Here is a 23909-nt window from a genome sequence, read left to right as displayed (position 1 = left end):
GAATGAGAGCAATAGGAGGGAAGCCAATAGGAGGGAAGCCAATCAGGCAACAAACCACAGCTGGCGCCAAACGGGCGGGGCCAAGTGAGGGCAATGGGCAACCGTGACAAAGATGTTTAATATGTTTGCTACAGGCAGCCCTTTGTGTTTTAAGAACAAAGTCTTTTTAGTGTGTCTGTGTGTTAGTGTCTGCAAAGCACATAAAACATAGATGCAATTGGCAATTAGAGAGCGGTTGACCGGTAAAACGCACTTTTAATTCAATCACACACAGAGTGTGAAATCTTACTTGAATAATGTGTGCTAGCTAAGCATAACCTGTGCTTTGTTTCGGCTGTCATGTTGCGTTCGGGTGGTCTGACATGACCTTGCTGTGAGGCGCACACCAAAATGGGAACAGGGTGGTTGCTATTTAGTATGGGTACTGTTAAAAAAATCCTACCATATTATTGGTCAAAGTTCTTTATTTTTTTTCTAAAGTTATCCCTGACAACAAAGCAAGTTGTAAGCCACCAAAAAAGTAGAATAAAGGTTAAAATAAATCAAGCAGTAAAACTATTTAACTTGGATACTTTGGATGAGACATAGCGGGTAAAATACTAATTAATATATTTTCCTATGGTACAGGTCAGGATTGGCCATCTGGCCTAAAAGAAAGAGGCCTGATGGTTCGTATCTCTTGGGGCTTATTCAATTATTTTTTTTCTATGTTTCATCCTAGCGAGCAGACATCGATTTATATCAGCCAATGTTTGCCAGTTTTCCACATGAAAATGATTTCATATCAAAATACTTTGAACAAAATACAAGGGGAAAAATTGCAATGGAGTGCAAGTCACATTTTATGTTAATTAATGTTAGCAGTGGCTTGGTTCTTATGAATGCTGCCTTTTGTAGTAAAAATCTGCAGTGAAAAATATATTTGTTTACAGCTTTGAAGAATATACTTGTTTTCGGTGTACAAAAATATTTTAGTTGCCCGAGTTGAAGAAAGTACTTATATTCTGCGTAGAAAAAAGGCTTTTTTCTTGCTAATTACAAGATGAAACTTAAGTATTTTTAGACTCTGAGTATATCTGAAATATATTATAGTAGACACGCTAGGCCAAAAATGCTTAATAGGCAAAACAATAATAAAATAGTCACAATGGTGTATGAGTCTTCTTTTTTGTGTGGTTGATAAAAACATGTCTAAATTTAACTTTTCAGAAGACAGAACATGATAATCTTTGACATAAAAAACTAGCTCTCCACTTTGTAAAATACAACACTAATTTCTGAAGAACAAAAAGACAACATTGATTTTCTTTGGCAAAGGAAATAATGCTAGCTTACCGTGCAGTAGATTAGACACTGGAAGACGATGAAGCTCATTAACGGTACAGTAAAAAACTATTAAAATGAATGTCTACCAAAGAAAAGTAAATGTTGAATAAGTCTTAAGGTTGGCATTGATTGTGTACTGACAAACATTATGATGCTTGGTATGTCGATTAATACAACGATCGAGGACTGTATCAATGAAAGAAAAAAACGATCACGGATAAAAAGCCGAGGTTGTTGGGAATGCATGTCTTCCCAAATGATGGATAATGGATAATTGTTTTTGTGTGCCAATCCGGTCCTGAACAGGTGTGTTGCAACACCTCCCCCCCAGCCCAGACAATGCTCAGTACCCTATGTCCTCTCAAACCCCTCTCTTTCTCAACCAATCTGTTCTATTCTGCTAACCAGGTGAGAAAACAGCTATGTAGGATCACGTAAAAGAAAGCAGCGTGTCCAGACGGTATTGTTGCAGTTAGCCTTCCAGCCTGGCATTGGATTAGCGCAGGGGTCGGGAACCTATGGCTCGCGAGCCATATATGGCTCTTTCTATGAGTGTCTGTGGCTCAGAGACAAATTTGCGTGCAAAAATTCTCCATCCTGTTCACAACTTGAGAAGTCTATTCTTCTCAGGTACACGCAAAGCCAAACCAATATTAAATGTAAGAGTATTACTTCGCAGTATATATAGGGCACGTTTTTACTACAATTTACAGTCAAGGTGTCACACAAAAAAAGGGGGAAAATACTCGTTTTGGCTGTACAACGCTAAAGAATCCTTTCTATAAAAGTTCACTATATAATCTGTGTTCAGTGTTCAGATACCTTATGATGAATCCACAGAACTGTAAATACGCCAAAACACCGGAAGAGAACTTAGTCATTTGATTGGGTGAGTGGGAGGGATGGGTGGAGCTATGCAAAAAGTGCAAGCACTCCCTCCCATCTCTCGCCCCACTCCGTATGCGCCAAAAGTAAGCACATCAGGCTCCCTGTTTGCAGAATGTTGTCACGTTTTTACAAAACAACTGCTTGCATCTGGTTTTGAAACCAATATGTATGGAAAAAAAAGGGTCAAAATGAGTTTAACCGATCTTGAGTAATTGCAAGAAAGAGACAAGTTTAAAGTGGTATGTTTGTTGATTTTGGGACAGGGGCTCTGGCATTATTCTCTTTTCATAATTTTTATCAAATCATCAAAAATAAATGTGCTGAAGACTAAGCTTTTGTCTGGGGCGCGGGTTTAGCAATTTAGTAAATTTGTCTCATAATATATGGTGTGGCTCTTTCCCAAAATAAAATTAATATTTTTTGCTTTTATGGCTCTTTGAGTCCAAAAGGTTCCCGACCCCTGGATTAGCGCATTCTTCCTTCCACCTCCATAGAACTAGTCTCACTTGGAAACGCATGGTTGCTCTTAGAAGTTTAATGTTCTTAGTACTTTAAACGCCATTCAGGTTTGGGAAAATAAACTGGTACATGTAGGTGTATTCTATTCAATGCATAACTTGCGGTGAGGTTTGTGTCTGGTCAGATTTACCAATAAATCAATGTTTGATTGTCAGAGCAAGAAAGAAATATATATATAATTTAGCATAGAAAACCCAGTTTATTGTCTTACCTTAGATTATAATCTAGGTGTTTCTACTTTGGAATAAAAGCATCAATAGATCATCCTCCACTATGTGAAAATGTCCGTGCCTGGATGGCTTGGCTTGCTGTTAGCTTGGTAGGACTAGCACTAATTCAAATTTTTAGGGCTAAGGTGTGCACCGAATCAGAATCCTTGTTCTCACTATCGCCCTTTGCCCTGAGGCAAGAGAATCCCGTGCCTCACTCTTCATCTACAGATGCTCAGCACTGTAAGGCGTTACATACTTCTCTTTTTGAACTAAAGCATTAATGTATAGGTAATACTCGGTTATGAAAAAAAGGCCATGCAACAATAAAAACATATCACTGGATGGCGAACATGCTGTTAGGTTGCTTATACGATCACTTATTCTTTTTTGGGGGGCTGAGGTGTGCACCAAATTAGTATCCTTAGCCTCACTACAATGCTCTGTCGTGAGGCAAAAGAATCATGTGCCTCATTTTGCAGAGGTTCAGCGCAGTTATGTGTTACATACTAATAATATTCATATTATAATGCAAAAATTCAGTGACTTTGTAAAAGAAAATCCCCAAATTATGAATTTATACGAGAAAGAACTTTGACACATAATAAATATAACCACCCAATATACGTTTAAAATTTTTTAATTTCCATTATGACGGCCAAGGCATAGCATCGCCTGCCTCCCCCTGACTGCACACACTTGTTTTCCATGTGTTCTGTCATTGTTTTAACTTTGTAGACTAAAAAGATACTCCTCATGGAAGAACTCTGAGCGCCCGATTTCATCATATCCCGCATAGCAGGCGCTAAAACTAGAGTTCACTCCAACAGATTGGGCGCCCTGTAGGAGGCATGTTGTGCATGATCGACATAGATGATATATTTACTCAGATGTTAATTGTGGCAGCTAAATTTCATGTTTGGTCGCAACACAGATTGTGAGCGCTGCTTGCAACAGATGTAAACGTTGGTGAAGATTGCAACATTTCTAAAGGAGGAAGTTTAGATTGAAGGAAATCAAAGTGCCAGTGGAAAAGGCAAATAAGACTATAGCAGATTTTTGTAAGACACAATTTGTTGAACTGCAGATTTACAGTAGTATTCTCACCGTACATTTTCCATTTTCTGTACCGCAATAGTACCTACCTTCTTTGCACGGGGTCTTCTCAAGAGATAATGGAGCTAGCGAGAGGCATTTTACTTCTTGCATCAGGTGTCCGGGGGGACTTTTTGAGAAAAACGGCACAGTGCCAAAAGAGTATCAAACATGTTTTACAATTTTGACGCCTGGTCGCCAAATTCTTTTACCGTCCTTCTGAAAGGATAAATTAGTTGATATTTTTGCCAACGTTATTCATGTAATTTATAACGGGAGCAAAACGGGTTAAGCAGTACATTATTTAACATGTAACAATATTTCAAAGTTTTCACCCAACGAAAAAAAGCAATGCTTTTAGCAAGTTTAGAAAAGTGTATACAAGATAATTTATGTTGTTGAAAAGGATGACACTTGTTTTTAGTGAAGTGAGACAAAACAATGACAGGTTTTGGTGTTATGCAACACTATACATTACCATTAAAACTTTTTACTATGGGTATTTTTGTCATTTAAAAATTCAAATGTATTTTTGCAATCATGCAAAAAATATAAGAGGCGGAGATTGATTTTACGCGCGTGGTGGTTGTTTTAATTTTTTCTAAGATGACAATGAAGAGTAAGAGAAGGAGCATTTTGAATGCAGTCCAAATTGCCAGTCCAAACCCCCAAAAACATGAAAAAAATTAATTAATTAATTCTAATGTGTCTAAGAGAGACACAAACGCACCTGTGGCACCCATGCAGCTTAAAAGAGGATGCAATGATGATTTCAGCCAGAATATGTCGTCAGTAAGTAGGTATATTTTGAATTTAAGGATACCATCTTTAAAGTTCAATGTTCGTACAGGTGCCTAAAATCCTTGAAGATGCTTGAATTTTATTGTTGTGTTTTCAAAAATTAAAACATGCTTGAGTTTTAGTTGAAGTGATGGCAAATGCTAGAAATTGTTGCCCTGTTTCTCAACAAATGTGCTTAAAAATGACGCCAACACAGCTATCTGGTGGCTTCGCTTTGCCATTGCATTTCTCCTTCCTTCATGATTAATGGCAACTGTAATTTTTTTGTATGGCATTGGCCTAAGAAGCGTCATAGCACCCAATTGGTGTGGGCCCAAGACGACAGGTGCATGCTACACATAAACAGGGCAATATGAAATGTGAATTAGTGAAACTATTATGTATCAATTATGGACATTTATTAACGGCCATGCAAAAATTGGGGTTGCGTTTCCCAGTGGTAAATTGTAATGGGAAAAGCTTTCCTCAACTAAAAATGTAAGGGACATATTACCGTAAAACTTTTTCACAGCACCTATATGGGGAGAGATTTGTCTCAAAAATATTTACACACAAATTTTAAAAACATATTCGCTATATACTCAAGATCTAAAGGTCGTATATTTGGATAAATGCACGCGCAAGATTCAAAATCACATATGCAAATCACATATACATATATATGTTGGCATTGCATCATACATGATTCACACCAGATTTTTAATGGTACTGGAGGAATTGGAAAATTGGCTTTAAAAGTCCTTACAAAGTGCTTTAATTTAGCCACAAAATAGGTGTATGAACCCCAGAATTTGAAAGATTAAGCATACTGTATGTCTATCCAAACTTGTTTTGGGTTTAACTCACTCTTTAAAACATATACATACAACAATAACAGACACAGCAAATCTTTATTGATAACATCAATAAATTTGAACAATACTTACTACGATCAAGATTCAAACCAAAATTGCAATCCTCTTGTCCACATTTTTGTCATTGACTGGCTGGTAAAAAAAAAATACTACCACTTTAATGTAGCTGACCTAATTCAGACAAAAGGTTCTTTATTACAACGTCAATGTTAAAAGTCAGCACCCTGCCACAGTCGAAGAACCAAACTATGACTGACATTGTTGTCACGGGCCATTAAATTGTCTGAAAGGTACTGATGGTCAGCAAGTCACATCACTGGGGAGGGAATGTGATCACTGAGGAAAGAATTTTTACACAAGCACTATATTGTTTGATGGAAAGGACAGCACTCCCATATGGGAGATTTCTTTTCTCTTTCCTGTACTTGAATTTGCAGTATAGGATACTTTCTGAACATTTAGCAGAAAACAAACAATATTAAAAATGTTGCTTGGTTTTGATTATGTTGAAGTTTCAAACCTAGTGTAACTGTGTTGCCCATGAGAAAATGATTTTTCTTTATTAAATACTTTTGGTTTTGGTAAGAGGCTAAAAACAATTGTAATGTAGTTAAAGAGTGTTTAACCATACACAAATATCTTGTGTTTATTTGAGATTTTGATTAAAAAATATAGCGACACAATATCCCACGCGGTTTTAATATGCTACTTCCGGTTCTGGTGTTCTCATAGTAAACAAGCGGCACGTTATAAAGGCTTGACGGTTTTATATCAAATCACTCTTAATTTATCTTAAGTGTTCCCAAGGCAATGCCGGGAGTTTCAAAAGAGTTATTCAATGTTTAAGAAACATATCTTTTGTGTTAGTAGAGAGATGCAACGTTTATGCACTTTATTTTCACAAAGGTATCAGCTCATGTTCCCTACATACTGTATTGTTGCAGTTTTTGTCATCTGTAGAAGGAAGTTAAATCCTCAATAAAATTCCCCGTGATCCTGGTCTTTCTTTAGTGGTTTAACTCTGTGTCATATTGATGGCGCCACAGTTATCCATCTCTTATTATTTTTCTTATTACAATTTTCCTAATCTATATTTGTTTGCTCCCAACACATACTGAACATAATAAAGATCTTAGTCTGCAGTATTGCAGTTTTAACCTACGTATCCAAGTTCAGCAAGATGATTTTCTCATAAAAATCTTCATCATTTTAATGGATGTCCTGGGGTGCATCATTTGATGTGTCCTTAAAAAGTTAAATATCTCTATTAAATAAGCTGAAAAGAATTTGGAACTTTTTTACTCGCAGCTGCCATCGCCTGGCTTGTGTCATCATTGCAGCCTCTGACCGCTCATTCACTTGAGCGAGCAAGTACATGCATTTCTTAAAGCGCTAAAATGAACTCTTCTTTTTCATTTGGGTTGGCGCTTGGGCTGTACTTTAAGAAGGCCCTTTCATCATATTAATGCTACACTAACAACTAGAAACAAAAATAAAACGTAGGGGACGAGCATGATTTTATTCTGCAGCACTCTCTCCACCCCTCATTCCTCTTACCTATTGTGTTCTTTCCTGAACAGCTTTGCTAAAAGTAAGGTAAAGGCAGATAGGCGCGGTGGAGGACAAAGCATAAGGGCTCTTTGAACTCAGTTTGGGATTGTTAACGATTGTTAACTCATCCTTAATAAAGAAAATATTGAACTTTCAACATGTTGAAGGACATCTCAAACAAAGCTCCAAACCTTTGAGTGTGACGCCCCGATTTTTTGTATCTTTTCGTTAGTGTGTAATGGATGATTCATCATTTGCGCTACATTTCCTTGAAAGTGAAGGTATTTTGACACATTTTGCACTCGAAAATTACAAAAAGCACAACACAAACTGGTTTGCTATAAAGGCTTCATTGATAGTTGTTTACAGACTTGTTCGTTATCTTCAAGTGATTGTAGAAAAAGAAGAAAAACAATTATTGACAGAAAAATTATGTTTTCTCCATACATTTAATTGCTGGAAGCACTTCCTAAAAAACATGTGTGATTTTATTACTTTTGGTCAATGGCACCAGCGAAAATTACAAAAACAAATAAAGTAATATCATGAAAAGTACAACAAGTACCTTGTTTTTTTTCCGGGATGAGATATCCATTGACTACCGGTGCATTATTCCATACTGACCATCCAACTCAGTATCAATCTTTCTAGTTGTGTGAACCTATCCACAATTATTCCAAATTTCGTCAAGTAGCTCTTTGCTACTTTATCAGATCAAATCAGTTTTTTTTGTTTTTGAGGCAATCCAGTCTTCATGTTGCATTTATTACTATACAAATCCCTTGTAAAGCGTCATTTTTGTGCTTTCGCCTCTGTCCAACGTTCTAGTTTTTTTTCTTTTCTCGATTGGTTCAAGTCTGTCAATATGCACGTACAGTGGTACCTCTTTATCCAAACTTCCAGGATCGTGCTCACAGGTTGAATTGCTTGGGTAATGAGAACATTTTCCCGTTCCTGTCCCCTCAAAAGTTTCCAAGTTAGCCCTAATTAGTTATCTAAAACATCTTCCAGATCACCCAAAACACATTTAAATAGCAATTAAACATAAAAAAACAGTACTAAAAAAAATAAAATGGTTCGGCCGAAATTTTATTATGAGCACTTGAAATTAAGGTGTGCATATGGTGCGGGGGAAGGCCTGGAGTGATGGTTACAGGGACTGACAGAGATCATACCTGTCAATATTGTCGCCATATTCTACAGTCAGTTTTGCTATGAGTAAATAGGTGCCACACAGGGTTTGTAAGTTTTATTATCACTTAATAAGGAGAATTGCAACCATTAATACGAGCGAAGGGTGACAGGTATGAGTTAGAGAGACAGTTGATAATACATAAGCACTTACTGTACATTTAAAGTTACTGTAATTTTAAATAAACTGTGAACAACCAAAACATTTTCACATCATCATTTTTTGTGCCTATAGTAGTTTGTACGAGCCAGCTGGAATGCTGATGCTGGCGGTGAGCGGTCTCGATCGGTCACTCGTGGTAGTCTTTAGGAGTGTTCGTTGCTTGGATTTACCCTCATATGTAAAGCAAGATATTTCTTTCAAATAAAAAACAATTTTTGTGTTTAGAATTGCGGGATTCACATATGGCTGCAATACTTACACAAGTCAGAGGTGTTGGCCTCATGTCAAAAGGTTCCAAATTCTGTACAGCTCTTTTAACATTTTTTTAATATAAAGCACTTGTGATGGAGAACATGTGTGCCCCCTCCCCTCAAACTTGCACACATCAACACATTTCTATTTATCCCAGTTATTATTTCTGTGTTAAACAATCATGACCTACCGTGATGACCCCCCTAGAAGAGTGAGTCAGAATGATTTTGCTCGTGTACGCACAAGCATGTGCGAATGTGAGTCCCCGGGGTTCTAGTTAAGTACACTAAGATAAATTTGACACCCAAGGCAAAAAGACAGTAAGACCTGTTTTCAGTTCACTGCCTCCCTCTCCATCTCAATTCTGTAGGATTTATATCTCCCCTTTCCTTTCTGTGCGCTCTTTTTTCCGCAACCTCTGTTTTTTTGTTCATATTGTTCACCAGTATGTTTATTTTTAAACTATTTCCCTTCATATTTTAATCCAATTGCAACACCTCTCCAAATGTTATCCAATCGAGGTAATGAGAATTCTCTGTTCACCACACTGTGTCAGTATCTTGCATTTTTTTTTCTAGTTTTCTTTCCGTCACTTCGGCTTGTGGCCACAAATTCCACGAGGCATGTCGTAAATGTTTTACACAGGGAACTCTCATGCATTTTTTAGGGGACTCTCAAAAGCAGCAATGATGAGATCATGATTTCCTCATCTTTCCTGGTCATTCCAGGCACAATTTGCTTGGGGGTGCATGTTGTGGGCACGGCCAAGTCTGTCCAAGATGAATTTGAAGCGACCAATTTGACGTTATCACTTCTAAGGGACACATATTCTTTGATCCTCTTACAAAAAACTATGGCGTTAATATAAATACATACAGTATAATCCTATATTTGACACGAGGTTTTAAAGCCAGACCCGCAGTCCGAACTCATTATTGAAATTTAAAAAGAAAATCTTTGGAGTCTGAATATTCTTTAAAGTTATGATCCGGATGTAAGTACTTACTGGGTTTTTCAAATGAGCTTCACTTGATAAGTGTTAACTGCATCACTGTCTGAAAACATACGCTAGCCCATCTACATACGAGAAATAGAAAATCATGCTCTCTTATGCTTCCGCACTCATCTTGCAGCTTTCTCTTTCAGTCATCAACTATACACACACACACACACACACACACACACACACACACACACACACACACACACACACACACACACACACACACACACACACACACACACACACACACACACACACACACACACACACACTTCCGTAAGCAACCACTAATGGTAAGTTATGATAACTGACTCACATTTGAAAACTTCTTATATATTTCATGACAGTATTTTTAATTACTATTTGAATGTGCTTTTTGTGATCAGGAACATGTGTTTTCTAGCTATTTAGGTTTAACTTGGATGATTTGGTAATGCCAGAAATGGATCAACTGGTTTTCAGTTATTTCTTATAGGGAACATTTGAAATTTGAAATTCTAGATACAAGCTTGATCTGGAAATGTTCTAATCTTTTTGAAAACAAGCTTAACAAAAGGGTGCCAAAAGTTGTACGTACAAAATGCGCCCTAGCCATTTTCACAAGATGCGGATGCTGGTTGGGGCGCAACAATAAGCTGAAATTCTTACAGACTGTCATGTCCTGCACGGTTGTCATGGCGCCCAGCTGGCTCTGCCCCTTGACACCGGCTGAGACGCATTGAACTGATTGTTTGTGGAGTACTTAAACGCTCCTTTTGGGACTGCCCGTTGCCAGACCATTGCTTTACCTTGTTGAAGACCTGTTCATGCCTGTTTGATCTGAGTAATGCCTAGTTTGTAATTTTGATTGCCTTTAAACCTGTTTTGTTTTGTCTTTGGTCCGTGTGTTGGACAACTTTTATTTCCTAATTAAAGTGACAGATCGTCTACGCATATGAGTTCCGACTTCCTGCTTCCCGGTCCGTTTCCTGACAAAGACGGGTGATTAGAGTAAAATAATACGGTAACTGTACTTTTTAGAGAGGAATTGGCGTCTTTAAATATCCAAAAGCCCCCAAAAGATAATTCAGCTGTCTCATTGAACAGATGTGGTACTCTTGAAGAGATAAAGTTTCGACTTCCAGCTCAAAGCCGCATATTGGTTGTGATGAAACTGAATATTTCAGATGATGGTCCTCAGTTGGAAAACGTCCACCCTCTTTCTAGGTCTTTGGAGCATCCTGTCTTGTTGAAGAAATCTACGGTAACTCAATTTTTTGGGGATGAACTACGTTCCTTACTAGACTTTGGTGACGAGTTGTAGTACATGATTGAAAGAAAGTTTTACTCCCTTAGACATAAGGCAAGACAGGGAGAGGAGTATCAGGTTATGATGTCTCGTGAGGTATATCCAACTGTGACAGGGCCCCAGTGAATATACAGGAAAAAACTGAAGGGACCCTACACCAACGCTTACAGAAACTCATGGTTAATATATTAAGTGCCATTTATGGTTAAAAACTTAAAACCTTTACATTGACTTTGGCTGGCATTTACATTAATCGAATGAATCTGATTATCTGATAGTGATTTTCTTTGCCAAAGACACCTCAGGACATGGATAGTTTTAAATTGTTTGTTGATTGTGAATTATAAGAATTCCAATATAGAACCAGTCAAGTTGCCGGTTTGGCAACTTCCATAAATCATGCTGTTTTAATAGGCGAATTCAGGCGGTTGCATTGAGAACCACAAAAACACTATTTGTACTGGGCACCTTCTTCTTCCCTTTCTATTTCAATTTTGATTTCCCTGAATCTTTAAAACCTAATAAAATTAAAAAAAAAATGTACAGAACACTGTGTTAAGATCCCTGAATCTACCGTGCTACTTGTTATGAGCATATAAAACAAGTCTGCTATTCCAAATATCCCTTTAAGATGTTTATATGAATCAAATTAAATCTCAGCTTTTGCTCTCATTGTAAATGCACTGCCCCAGAAGGCTACTATGGCTAATTGCGGCCGAGCAAGTCAAGTCATGCTTATTTGTATAGCCCTTAAACACAAGGAGTCTCAAAGGTTTCAATTTATTTTTGTAAGCTATGTTCTTATCTTAATTTACATTATAATATATTTTGAATTGATATTAAAACCAAAAAATTTAAGGAGAGATATTGGCATGGGTGTAAGGCTTTGATTTTGGTTGTGTGTCATTGAGTTTCGGTAGTTCTGTGAAATATTTTAAATATGTGAGGCTATGTTCAAATAGTGCATACTTTAAATATCCTAATGAACATAATAGTAATCTTTTTGGGGCTATATTTTTAACTTCATAGTAGAGTAATACAAAATAACTGTACCTTTCTTCTGTAGAATAGCGCTCCCACGTCGCCGTCCAATGTGGTTCTCGACATAGCAGGTGTAATTTGCCAAGTCAGTTTCCTCGATTGCATCAAAAGTTAGGGACAGTTGCACCTCCTTTTCCCCCAAATGCTCTCTTATAATGCTGGAGGAAGAGACAAACGTGATATGTTAAATTGTGCCTACCAAAAATATGTAAACATGTAAATTAGATTCAAGACAACAAGGAATGAGAATATTCAAAATGCACACAGGTGAAGTGCATGTTCTAAAATTTGCTCTCCTAAAAAATTGAATGGAACGGAATACGAAAAGAAGACAAATAGGCAACAGCAGGGACCAAAGAAGGAGAAAAATGATACTAGAACATAGAAAGGAGTAAATGATGCATAGAGAAATTGAGTTGAGTTGAGTGCAGCCAAGTAGAGTGCATTAAAAAGTAGGACAGATGGAGCAAGGAGGCATGTGTAGGAAACAGTGCAGCAGGTGCAAAAAGCTCCTGTCCTCACGCCGAGGTCAGATAGCGCAGAAGTCTGCAAGGAGCTGGATGGCAGGAGGCAGACTGCACAGAAATCTGATTTAGGTTTGGGGTAAGACCTTTGCCCTTAAATCAAAGGCCATTTGGGCCATTGATTTAAGTGCAAAGTAATGGCATACCTTGCATATTTGTAAAAACTTAATAAACCAGAAGCCTTCCTGCTAGTTGGTAAAGCACCTTCCCGTTCCTTTATTTAAGATACTACTGATGTGTTTTTTCTACATGATTCTCTTTTTGATAATTAACCCTAGAAAGGAGATTGCATACGATTCCAGTTTATTTTGGGATTATTATTTATCAACATGGTTTGTTATTAACGGACAATATTGTTTCTGTGTTTTTAATTCCACACCTTCTAGGGCAGATCTGCCTTTTGTAACCTAGAAGATTTTATGAAGAGAAAGGGCCTCAGGGAGGACAGTTACAACAGGTTGGATTTTTTTTATGTGAGAGTTGGGTTCTCACCTGTTCTTTTTGCTTGTTCAAAATCCATTGATGTCTTCTGTCCTTATTTTGTGCGTCTACTGGACTAAACGTTATCAGTACGTACGAGCCCCTGCAATTTGTTACCGGTCCCATTTTATCCCGGGTACCACACAACAATATTAATTTAAAGTGGCCTAGGCCTCGTCCACAGTTTCTGTAAAATAAGGATATTGTGTGTTGGGTTGAGGCATGTGTAAACCACTCTGCTTGAATTATTTCACTGATATCATTTATTTTCCAATATTTAACAACAAAGATTCTTCATACGCAAGTCTGATATTCAAACAAGGTAAACATATACAAAATAAACAAGTTCCCTTTGTAAAGTTCCACATGAGTTCATCGAGGACATTTTATCCTATTACAGTTATTCAATAAAATAACCAAAAGTGTACACACACTCATCCGTATTTCAACTATCAACTCCCAACTAGTACATCTGGATAAAATAGATAAAGTGACACACTATGCTTCAAAGAGGTGAAACTGGACTGGCTACTGTGTTAAACTCTCTTTTTTCAATAAACCTCTTAAACGCTGTCAAGCACATCGGTGAACAGAAGGTTTCTACCCCCACAACAACAAACCGTGGCAGTACTGTAAATTATCTTTGGTTTTCCATCATGTAGCTAAATAGATAAACAATAGAAATTGTGCTCAATACTTTCAAAGTAAAATAAAGTTCTCCCTAGGAGATCAAATAATTGGTGAGCTTTTGCATAATGAAGATTTTTGGACGGTCCTCTCTTGTTCTTCTTGGAAGATCACAATTTAATGGTGTCTTTTTTCCTTATTTTGAGTGTCTACTAAACTAAATTTAACATATTTATAATATTAGGAAAAATAATGAAAATCCAAATGACGTGTTGACAACAATACTCAACTCAAACTAAGATTTTTAACAGACTTCCGGATGACTAACCAACGTCCCTGTCTGCTCCACCCATTGATATCCTGCCACGGAGTTTTATTAAAAAGATAAGGCTCATGGGCAGGCTTTTAAAACAGATTTTAAATTGGGCATTATGAAAGATTTCTGTATAGTCCACTCCTGTTCTCCTTGCAAGTTCAAAATTCATCGATGTATTCTCAAAATGTCTATTCTACTCAAACTCATTCATCACTGTAAATGATGGTTATTTGCTATTACTTAAATTCAACAGTTTTCATTGCGTTCCAGTCTTCAAATTGAATTAATTTAAAACAAAACAACTCAACATTTTTTTAAAAGCATGTCATTGCTTTCCAGTTGTTCACTCACAATCAATAAGCCAGTTTGAGACACTCAATCAAAACATTTACGCTTGGGCAGTAAAAATTAGCCAAATATCCACATCTTTTTCCGGGGAAAAAAGGAAAAACGAAAAATAAACACTACCATTTCCTCTTGGGTAGAACTCTCAGCTTGTTTTAATATCGACAACTTGCTCACAGTATTGTGATATTTTTTGTATCGTGATGCCATATCGTGATTGCTTTTGTAAAGTGACTTCTGATACTGTTCATGCTAACAATTGAGACATATGTGGGGTTCAGTATAAATAACAATTGTATATATTTTTTATTTGCATCACCTAACCTAATCAATCCACAGCTTTTTTTCACTCAGCAGGAGTGTGTGGTTGCGATTGTCTGCGGTGTATTTTTAATCTACCTTTAGTTACTAAGTAAAATACACCTGCATATATTTGTCACTATCACCATGAATAATAAACATCTGTTAAAACAGATTATTTTGAAAACACATATTTTTTAAACTGACTAAAGAGGCCAATTCATTTTAATTCAAGTGAATGTACTAATGAAGCATCAGTCCATATGTGCATATTGTAATTCAATGTACCGCACAATAGTGAACAAAAAATGCACAGGTGCAAACTTGCTTAGCGGCTGCCTAGCTATAGAACAAATACCTCAGGGCTTTTTGTGCCATTGGCTGTGCTGTCCCTTATTAATGGAAAAATATTCTTTTGCTATTAATTAGATTATCTATTTTTTTTACATTCCAACAAATTAATATGTCTTGTAGCTTTGTCTATGCATTCATAGCAATAGCTATTGAATATCAAAAAAGTGTGGTCATGCAAACATTGGAATGTAATAAGTTCTCATCAGGGTGGGCGGATCGAACCAAATATTGATATTATCCATACAGAGTGAGTACTTGGATCAGATTGATACTATTGCCTTGGTATCGATACTGTCTTACCATTTTAACTAGCACAAATAATAATGCTGTTAATGAATTGGAAGATTATACTTATATTAAGACTTTCAAAATTGATCAATTGTGTTTATATACTCTTTGAACAGCCATCTTTTGTTTTCTCCAAAATATTGTTCAACGCAAGACTTTTAAATTGTCTTGTTGACATTGTTACACAATATTTGGATTTCTGTTTTACGGCTGATTTTTTTTTTCTGATTCTCTTGACTTTTTGTATTGAAACATTTGTAATAGAACAATTTATAGTTATCTCTTATACGGTTATAGGGACAGTGTGTTATTGACCACTGGTTGTCGCTGAACTGTGTAGTGCTATAGAAAAGTAATGCCAAAAAGCAGATGGAAGAATACCAACCACAGAGACGAACATTCACTAGGCTTCTTTTCATTTTTTTGCCCAGCCTTTTAGAGGTTTTTGAGTAGCCGTAGCAGGTAGATGGAGGACATCTAGGTAGCGCTCATGTTATGTCGAATAAAGGCAAATGTGTCAACCTACGAGTGTTAAAAAAAGGCATGCGCATATGATAGCTTGTCCTTGCATATAATGTAAAACACCAATTTGTTTATTTACTTCTAGGAGTTGCTAAATAATACACACTGCAAAATTTGCAATGTAGTTATCTAATGAAAAATTACAATATTCTTAGTGCCTAAAATGTGTGTGCTGTGTTTAAAGTATTTAAAGGTAATTATTCATTGATCATGACATTTCCTAGCAAAAGGTATCTGTATTGGGTATTGTGTCTATCGATACTAGACTGTATTTTTTTGGATCTAATCAATACCAACATTTCCAGTATTGCTCACCCATAGTTTTCATTAGCACTTCACGTGACAGCACAGTGGTGGGATTAAAACATCACGGCATGAATCTCTCTAGACAAAGATAACATGTCGGATTTGGAACAGTGGATGATTGGATCATTTGTAGCCAGGGAACTAGATCAAAAGATGGGGAACTCATCAGGCAAAGGTTAATTAAATACCACAGGGCATGATTAATTTCAATGTTAAATACTCAGTCGGCACTTTTCTTCACTGGACTACGGAGACGCAACACTTTCTGAGGCCAATCAGTAGCTTAGTGGTGAGTCCATTCCCAAATATGAGGACGTGGATTCAAGCCTCAGGTTATTAAGCAGGCAAAAAGACACTGGAGTTAATCTTGATAAAATGTGTATTTGAAGAGGCTCGAATACCATCCTAATTGGGTGGATGACATTTTTGCTGGAAAGGAAAAAAAGAGTACTTTGTGAAATGTGAAAATGCAAAATAAATCTTGACCCATCAAGGTACAACCATGCACCTATTTATTATCTGCACCGCTTATCCTCAGTAGGGTCGCGGGTTGCATAAGCCCATTTTAGCTGACGTTGTGTCCTAAATGCGGTATTTTGAAGTCGAGTCGAAGGAGAACGAAGTTGAGTCAAGTTAGTAGAGTTTGTCGGGGAACTGGCTTCTTTGGCTCGGCTCACTAAAAGGAACCGGCTCTTTCGGGTTCTAAATGGCTCGTCGGGTTGTTTTTGCTTCTTTAATCCCAACATGACCAAATGTTATGTAAAATTATGCACAAAATGACTTAAAGGAAGGGGGGAATAGAACAAAGAAAAAAATACCAAAATGAAAAACTAGTGAAAAGCTGAGAAAAAAAGAAAAAGGAAGAGAAAAAACAAGGAAACATTTAAAAAAAATCATAAAAACAGAAAAGAAAGAAATGTAGGAAAAAAGTAAATAGAGAACAAGTGGACACAGTGGACCATAATATCTTACTAGAACGGTTGGAAAAATGGATTGGTCTCTCAGGAACCTTCCTCTCATGGTTCATATTCTACCTCTCAGATAGGACGCACTGTGTTAAATATGGCAAAATGACATTTGATCCCTTTAGTTTTACCTGTGGTGTTCCGCAGGGTTCAGTACTTGGCCCCCTTCTTTTCAGCATTTACATGCTCCCCTTAGGTGATATTATTCACAAGTATAATATCAGTTTCCATTGCTATGCAGATGACACTCAACTATATCTTCCATTGGAGGAATCTGCCACACTAAATTGAGGAAATTTGTAGGCTTGCCTCACTGAGATAAAAGAGTGGATGTCACTCAATTTCTTGCGTCTTAACTCTGAAAAGACCGAAATGTTAGTTATTGGTCCATCTCAAAAACTGCTGTGAACATTGACAAATGTCACATCACACAGAGTGACTCAGTTAAAAATGTAGGTGTCATATTTGACCTTTCAAACACACGTGAAGAAAATTACTAGAACCGCTTTCTTCCATTTTCGCAACATTGCTAAAATTCGTCCTATGCTGTCTCAGTCAGATGCGGAGATTATAATTCACGCATTTGTTACCTTCCGTCTCGATTACTGTAATGCACTACTCTCCGGTCTCCCGTCTCGATTGCTGTAATGCACTACTCTCCGGTCTCCCAAAGTCCGGAATCAAGAGTCTTCAGCTGGTACAAAATGCTGCAGCGAGGCTTTTAAATAGGACAAAAAAGTCCGATCACATTACGCCGATTTTAGCTAACCTACTTTGAGTTTTTCCTTGCCCTCATGTTGTATTCAGATCAGGGGATGGTGTAATAATACAGTGGGACCTCGCTACTTCGCAGTTCCACGTTCGCAGGTTCAGAGCTTCTCGGGTCTAAAAAATAATAATAATAATAAAATAGAATAATTACAATTAAAAAAAAAAATATATATATATATATATATATATATATATATATATATATATATATATATATATATATATATATATATATATATATATATATATATACACATATATTTATTTATTTTTAAGCATTTTTGAAGGGGCGTTGCTACTTCGTGGTTCCATGTTCGCAGGAACAGAGCTTCGCAGGTCTAAAACATAATAATAATAAAATAAAGTAATTTAAAAAAATAAAAAAAAATAAGCATTTTTGAAGAGGCATCGCTACTTCCTGGTTCCATGTTCACGAGTTCAGAGCTTCGCTGTCCTAAAAAATAATAATAATAAAGTAAAATCATTTTTAAAAAACAACTTTTTTTTTAAGCATTTTTGAAGGGGCGTCGCTACTTCGCGGATCTTCACTTTTCGCTGGTGGTTTTGGTCCCCATTAACCGCGATAACCGAGGGATTACTGTAGTAAGAATGACTTGACTTGACTTTAATGCTTTGTATAATTTGCTTTGATAGAGAAATTGCATCATAAAAGGAAACTGAATTTACAGATAATTTTTACTGAAGATTATTAGTATACTTTTTATAGTGGTCCAGTCCAGTAATATACAGGCTGGTGAGGCTGTGAAAGATGGCTGGACAAGAAGGTTATGGTACGGTTTATTTTGGCAAAAATAAATACAATGTTCGTAATTACCTCACTTCACTTTCTTTAATGTGTCCAGCAAGTTCCTCCACAAACTTCTCTCCTTTCATCCAGTAGATGATGGGTCTCCTGTTTTCTCCACTGTAGCCAAAAAATGCCTTGCAATCCAAACTGAGTGGCATACCTGCAACTCACAACAATATGCTATCACCACACAAAAAAATCTTGTTCACAGAAAGAGAAACAGAGGATCAGAAGCAGGCCTTCAGAATTAAAGTACAACAGGAGATGGGAACTGTATGAACCCAGATTTTCTGTCCTCAAGACAACAAGTAGCCAATTTGGGCTCAAATATTATATGATTTATGTCTATTTCATTAGAACTGTCATCATTTCATTTGTTAAAGTTGTATAAGAATTTCACAAGTCTAAAATATTTGAATTTCCTGGATAAACATGGTAATCCCATTCTGCCTTGTATTTGTATTTATCACCTCATCCTGGAATGTGTCATCTTTATCACCAGGCCAAGACACTAAAAGAGTGTAATAAAAAAAAATATTTAAAATAAAATAGATTTTTAATGTTTACAGAGCATAAAATTGAAGGGGGGGTTTAAGGGTTATTGTTCTATCTTCGTTATTCATTATCCATTATCCGTTATCGGTCGGTTCATAATACGCTACAAAGCCTAGGAGCCGGGACACTTACTCTCAGCCAAAAGGCCAAGCTAAGGTCCTAGCCCTAAAGCCTTGCTGCGATCATTGCGAATGCACCGTTCCCGGAGCTACTGCAATACCGGGCCGATGCGTGGAGTGGACAGAGCAAGCTCTTATTCCATCTATTTTTATCCTATTTAATAGGCATTTCAGCAGCTAAATTTAGAAGATGAACAATTCTATTTGGTTTGACCCAGTAGGCATACATTACGATTCCATATGGTACGATCAGCCTTCATGGTCCTGGTTTATTATATCAGAATTAATATACGTAGACGGTAGGTGTTCCATTGTCTTCCAAGATAATTCCCTCTGCCCCAAAATTAGTTAAATACTGAAAGAGAACAGACTTTTCTTTCTCCTTATTTTTGTTTAACATATGGTGTAAAACATTTCCTTTGAGGTTTTTAATACGTGACTATCCATCCATCCATTATCTGCACCGCTTATCCTCAGTAGGGTCGCGGCGGTGCTGGAGCCCATCCTAGCTATCTTCGGGCAGTGGGCAGGGGACACCCTGAACTGGTTGCAAGCCAGTCGCAGAATACGTGACTAATAATACTGAATATTCTGGGCTTTTAAGTACAGAAAAAACTGTTATTGTTTTCCAACTGCGCTTTCAAAATGGCTGACAATCCTTTATATAACAGAGGGGAAACTTTACTTAGGGCTATAGCAAGAACAATACATAAGTCATTGGAAAATTCCCCAAATAAGAGCTTCAAACCAGTCATTTGTCTGGACTGAATACTGCAGGTGGTTTGATACGACTCAAGGCAAGACTGAAGGCCTACGCTCGACAGTAAATCAAAACACCAGTAAGAAAAATGTCAGGTTTGTATAAAAACTAGATGAGTTGTTACATTGGGACATTAAGTGAAGAAAGCAAGAAGTAAATAAGTACATTCAAACATGGAAACTTATAAGATGCATTTATTGCTACGAAGTGATTAACATGATTAAAATATTGATGTGATGATTAAAAGAATGAAAAGGATATAACTGTAAAACCCATACAATTATGACCTAATGCAATGACAAATTTCAATAATAAAACAAAACGTATCTTGATGGCTTTCGAAGTGGAAAGATTGATTCAGTCCAGTTCAATGCTTTCCCCTCTTTCAAATCAGACAGTTTTCTTGTTCAAAGCAGTATTTTCGGCACTCCTAGTTGTTTGGGACCAAATTGTATTTCAAAATAAAATACTGCTATTGAACACAAAATGTTAGATTAGTTGAATAGAAATGATGATATCTAAATTAATCTATTCAATTACTTTGGTTCATCTTCCATTTTAAACAAGTTATTGTAGACTCTGTCTCAGTTTCCCTTAAAACATTTGAAGTTTTTATTCCAGATGCCCCGCAACAGAAGAAACGATACAAGCTGATTGGTGAAATTGCAGTTGCAACATAATTAAAATTAGTACAATTTAAAAATTCTCAATGCAGGTTTAAATATTTTTGCTAATTTTGTATGAATAGAATATAATCTGATACAAAATGATACAGTACGATGTGTCATGATTACTCATTACTTTCACCTGTGCCTGCTCGATTGGCGCCAGCTGCTGCTGGTTACCTGATGGTTCCCTTCCATTTAAGCTCAGTCCTTTCACCCGCCTGTTTTCACAAGGCAAGCGTTTTTTACTCTGACTCCCATCGGTCCCGTTTTGTCACCCAATTTCCACTTGTCCGATCCTGATTTCCCCGTTTGTCTCCAGCTACGACCCGTTTTTTGACCCCGACCACGTTCTGATCTCCCGTCCCGGCTAATGACCTGTTTTTCCGTCTAACTACGCTACGATCTCACGCTTTGGAAGATCCACTTCTGCATTCAGAACATGCTCCGATCCCATGAGCGGCTTGCTTCCCGCATCCAACAAGCACCGGATTGCTGGCGCTGACTTTCCTCTATATTTCAATAAACTTGTGAGTAACGTTACGCATTTGGGTCCTCCTTTTGTTCTGGTCTTGACACAATGTGATACAAATCAATATAATATATATGTGAACACTGTGCTACCTATGTTTTGCTGTTCAATTCTTATGTACACGATTATGGTAGATATCTGTTTGTGTATGTGTGTTATTGTTGACTTTCACAATTGATTAGCACCCTGAGGAAGTGTTTGTGTTCTCAGCATGTTCTAGTGATTGAAATAATATCCTGCGTGTGTAAAATGCTTGAGGAGAGCTTGTTTGTTGAAACAGAACTACGGCATGCCCGTAATACCGCAATTTGAGTCGTAGTTAGCGATTTGTGGCACAAACAAAAGGTTTCAATGCCTCGATTGAGAGGATGTTGCTGCCGTGCTGTCGTTAACGTTAGCGAGGCATTAGAAACCGAGCTGGCACGTCATCATTTAACTGCTCATTGCAACGAAACGTCAACTTTGATTGTGAGAAAATAAATGTTGTCTTCTTAGGCAGTTTATGTGCAGGTATATTATTTTAAAACCGAGCCGTATAACACCGTAATCAATAAACAAAATGATCTCTGTAGCTTTAGAGATGGCTGACTAACGTGTCAGCGCCTCTTTAAACTGAGCCGCTATGAACGAGGCACATAAAGAAGAAAGTGAATGCAAGTATCATTTCAGATCAAATGCTACAATCCAAGCCATGGTTTCTACAGCTTAAGGAGAGTGAAATTCAGACTTTTTTAATGCCCTTTGAAATCACATTCAAGACCAAGTAGAAAAATCGTTTATTCATGTTTTTTTTAATAACACCTTTGGTCTAGTTGAAAGTTTTCCTTTAGAAAAAAATAGCACTCTCAAAAGTTTTAGACATGGAAAATATAAAAAATGATGTTTACAGTACATCATGAATCCTCAGTCTCAACTGGAAGATAACCACTAATTAAAAAGAGGATTTCTGCTACATTCATGAAGCATTTGTATCATGAGGCATTAAAAATGACCTTTTTACTAAATTATTTTAGTTTATACAAATATCAAACTTTTTAATGTGTTCAAATTTTTCAGAATTTTAAAAATTGTAATACCTATTAAGTCATTAAAATATTACAGAAACCCCCCTTTTCAAGAAACTGCAGGAACTCTGCAAGCATAGGAAGAGTACAACACACTCCTTTAGCTTTGGGGCAGATCCAGACCTTTGCTTCTGAGGCGGGCCAGATCAGTAAAATCATTTCAACTGAAAATGTTTTACTTTGTTTTTCAGTATTTTGCTTTATCATTCAGACTAATGTAGTAGTCCACCCTACATATTACAATCACCTATGATGAGGGATGTTTCCTAAGCACAAAACATTGATTCACAAACAATGGTCAAAAAACGATTTTCATGTTTGATACTGAATGCATTTCAACAGTTAATAAATGCAGTTTTACACCTGAATCAACTTATCATACAATAACACGTAAGCGGCAGCTCAAAAAATTGTTGTCTTTATTTTCATACTGGTTTAAAACGAATAGAAAATAAATACTTCTTATACCTCTTTCCCAACCCTGATAGCAACGTTAGACCAAGGCCTGTCATGATCCGGCTGTCCTCGAGACCTAAACCCAGGTGCCAGGTATTTAACACCATGATTTAGAGTCCACGCCGTATTTTTAGATGGACACATCTCATCAAAAATGTGAATGCCTATTACCTGGTATTAAATCATTCAGTCTGCATGCTGGTCGTCAGGTCTTCTACATATTTACTGCCGTAGTGGCGAGAGAGAGAATTTTATTTGAATACATAAAAAAAAAAAAAGCTTATGATGGAATGATCTAGAGATTATCATCCAACGGGCCAGGTCTGGACAACGGGCTGTATGTTTGACAAAGTGCTCTAACATCTACAGTACTCTTTTTATCAATATGTATTTATTGTGCAGTGTGCATTGTGCATATTCTCACTGCCTGTTTCACATGTTCTGAGAGGTGAATTTCAGATTTGAGCAATATGTAATACTCTGAAAATGATTGGCTTGCATTTGAGTATGCAGATGCCAACCCTAGAAATCCCTTTGCAGTTCACTTTTTAAATTTAAATTTGTCTATATTCTATAATATAAAGTCACGCTCCCATCAAAGTGAGATTTTTCCCAATTTCCGTGATAACTGATGGTGCTGAATTTGGATATTGTTATGGAAATTGCAGATTGAAGATACGCAAACTGACTTGGACCTTTACACCTTTACTTGTACACTTAAAATTTATTTTTTTTAGCTTGAACTGCACATTCTAGTCAGTTAGGGTTTACAGATGTAGAGATATTTTCTGCACATTACAGAAACGCCCAGGGATTGAAACTCCCTCCCAACCCCAAACATTACGCATTCCATCTTTTGACTCAGAGGCCACACACTGCTGCCCCCACAAGACACCTCTTTTGTCTCCCTCCAGTTGATTGAATTACAGGAGCAGACTGACAACTTTTTCCATTGTCATAAAAATCTTTGA

The 23909-nt window shown here is 36.9% G+C and overlaps 1 protein-coding gene across 3 annotated transcripts in view; it reads right to left on the bottom strand.

The window, feature by feature from the left end:
- il1rapl2 (interleukin 1 receptor accessory protein-like 2) overlaps positions 1-23909 on the bottom strand; it is a 470254-nt gene that overhangs the window by 28874 nt on the left and 417471 nt on the right. For all 3 annotated transcript variants that reach the window (XM_088344484.1, XM_088344482.1, XM_088344483.1), the window contains exons 8-9: positions 18815-18947; positions 12194-12339 (exon numbers count right to left, since the gene is read on the bottom strand). In XM_088344484.1, the coding sequence (XP_088200610.1) occupies positions 12194-12339; positions 18815-18947 (279 nt within the window). The remainder of the gene's footprint in view (positions 1-12193; positions 12340-18814; positions 18948-23909) is intronic.

The sequence above is a fragment of the Urocampus carinirostris genome, chromosome 9 (assembly GCF_059441175.1).
Source record: "Urocampus carinirostris isolate Australia breed hairy pipefish chromosome 9, RoL_Ucar_1.0, whole genome shotgun sequence".
In the NCBI taxonomy this organism is placed as follows: domain Eukaryota; kingdom Metazoa; phylum Chordata; class Actinopteri; order Syngnathiformes; family Syngnathidae; genus Urocampus; species Urocampus carinirostris.
Note: the sequence above shows the minus strand (reverse complement) of the source record. Positions and strands in the feature narration are given on the sequence as shown.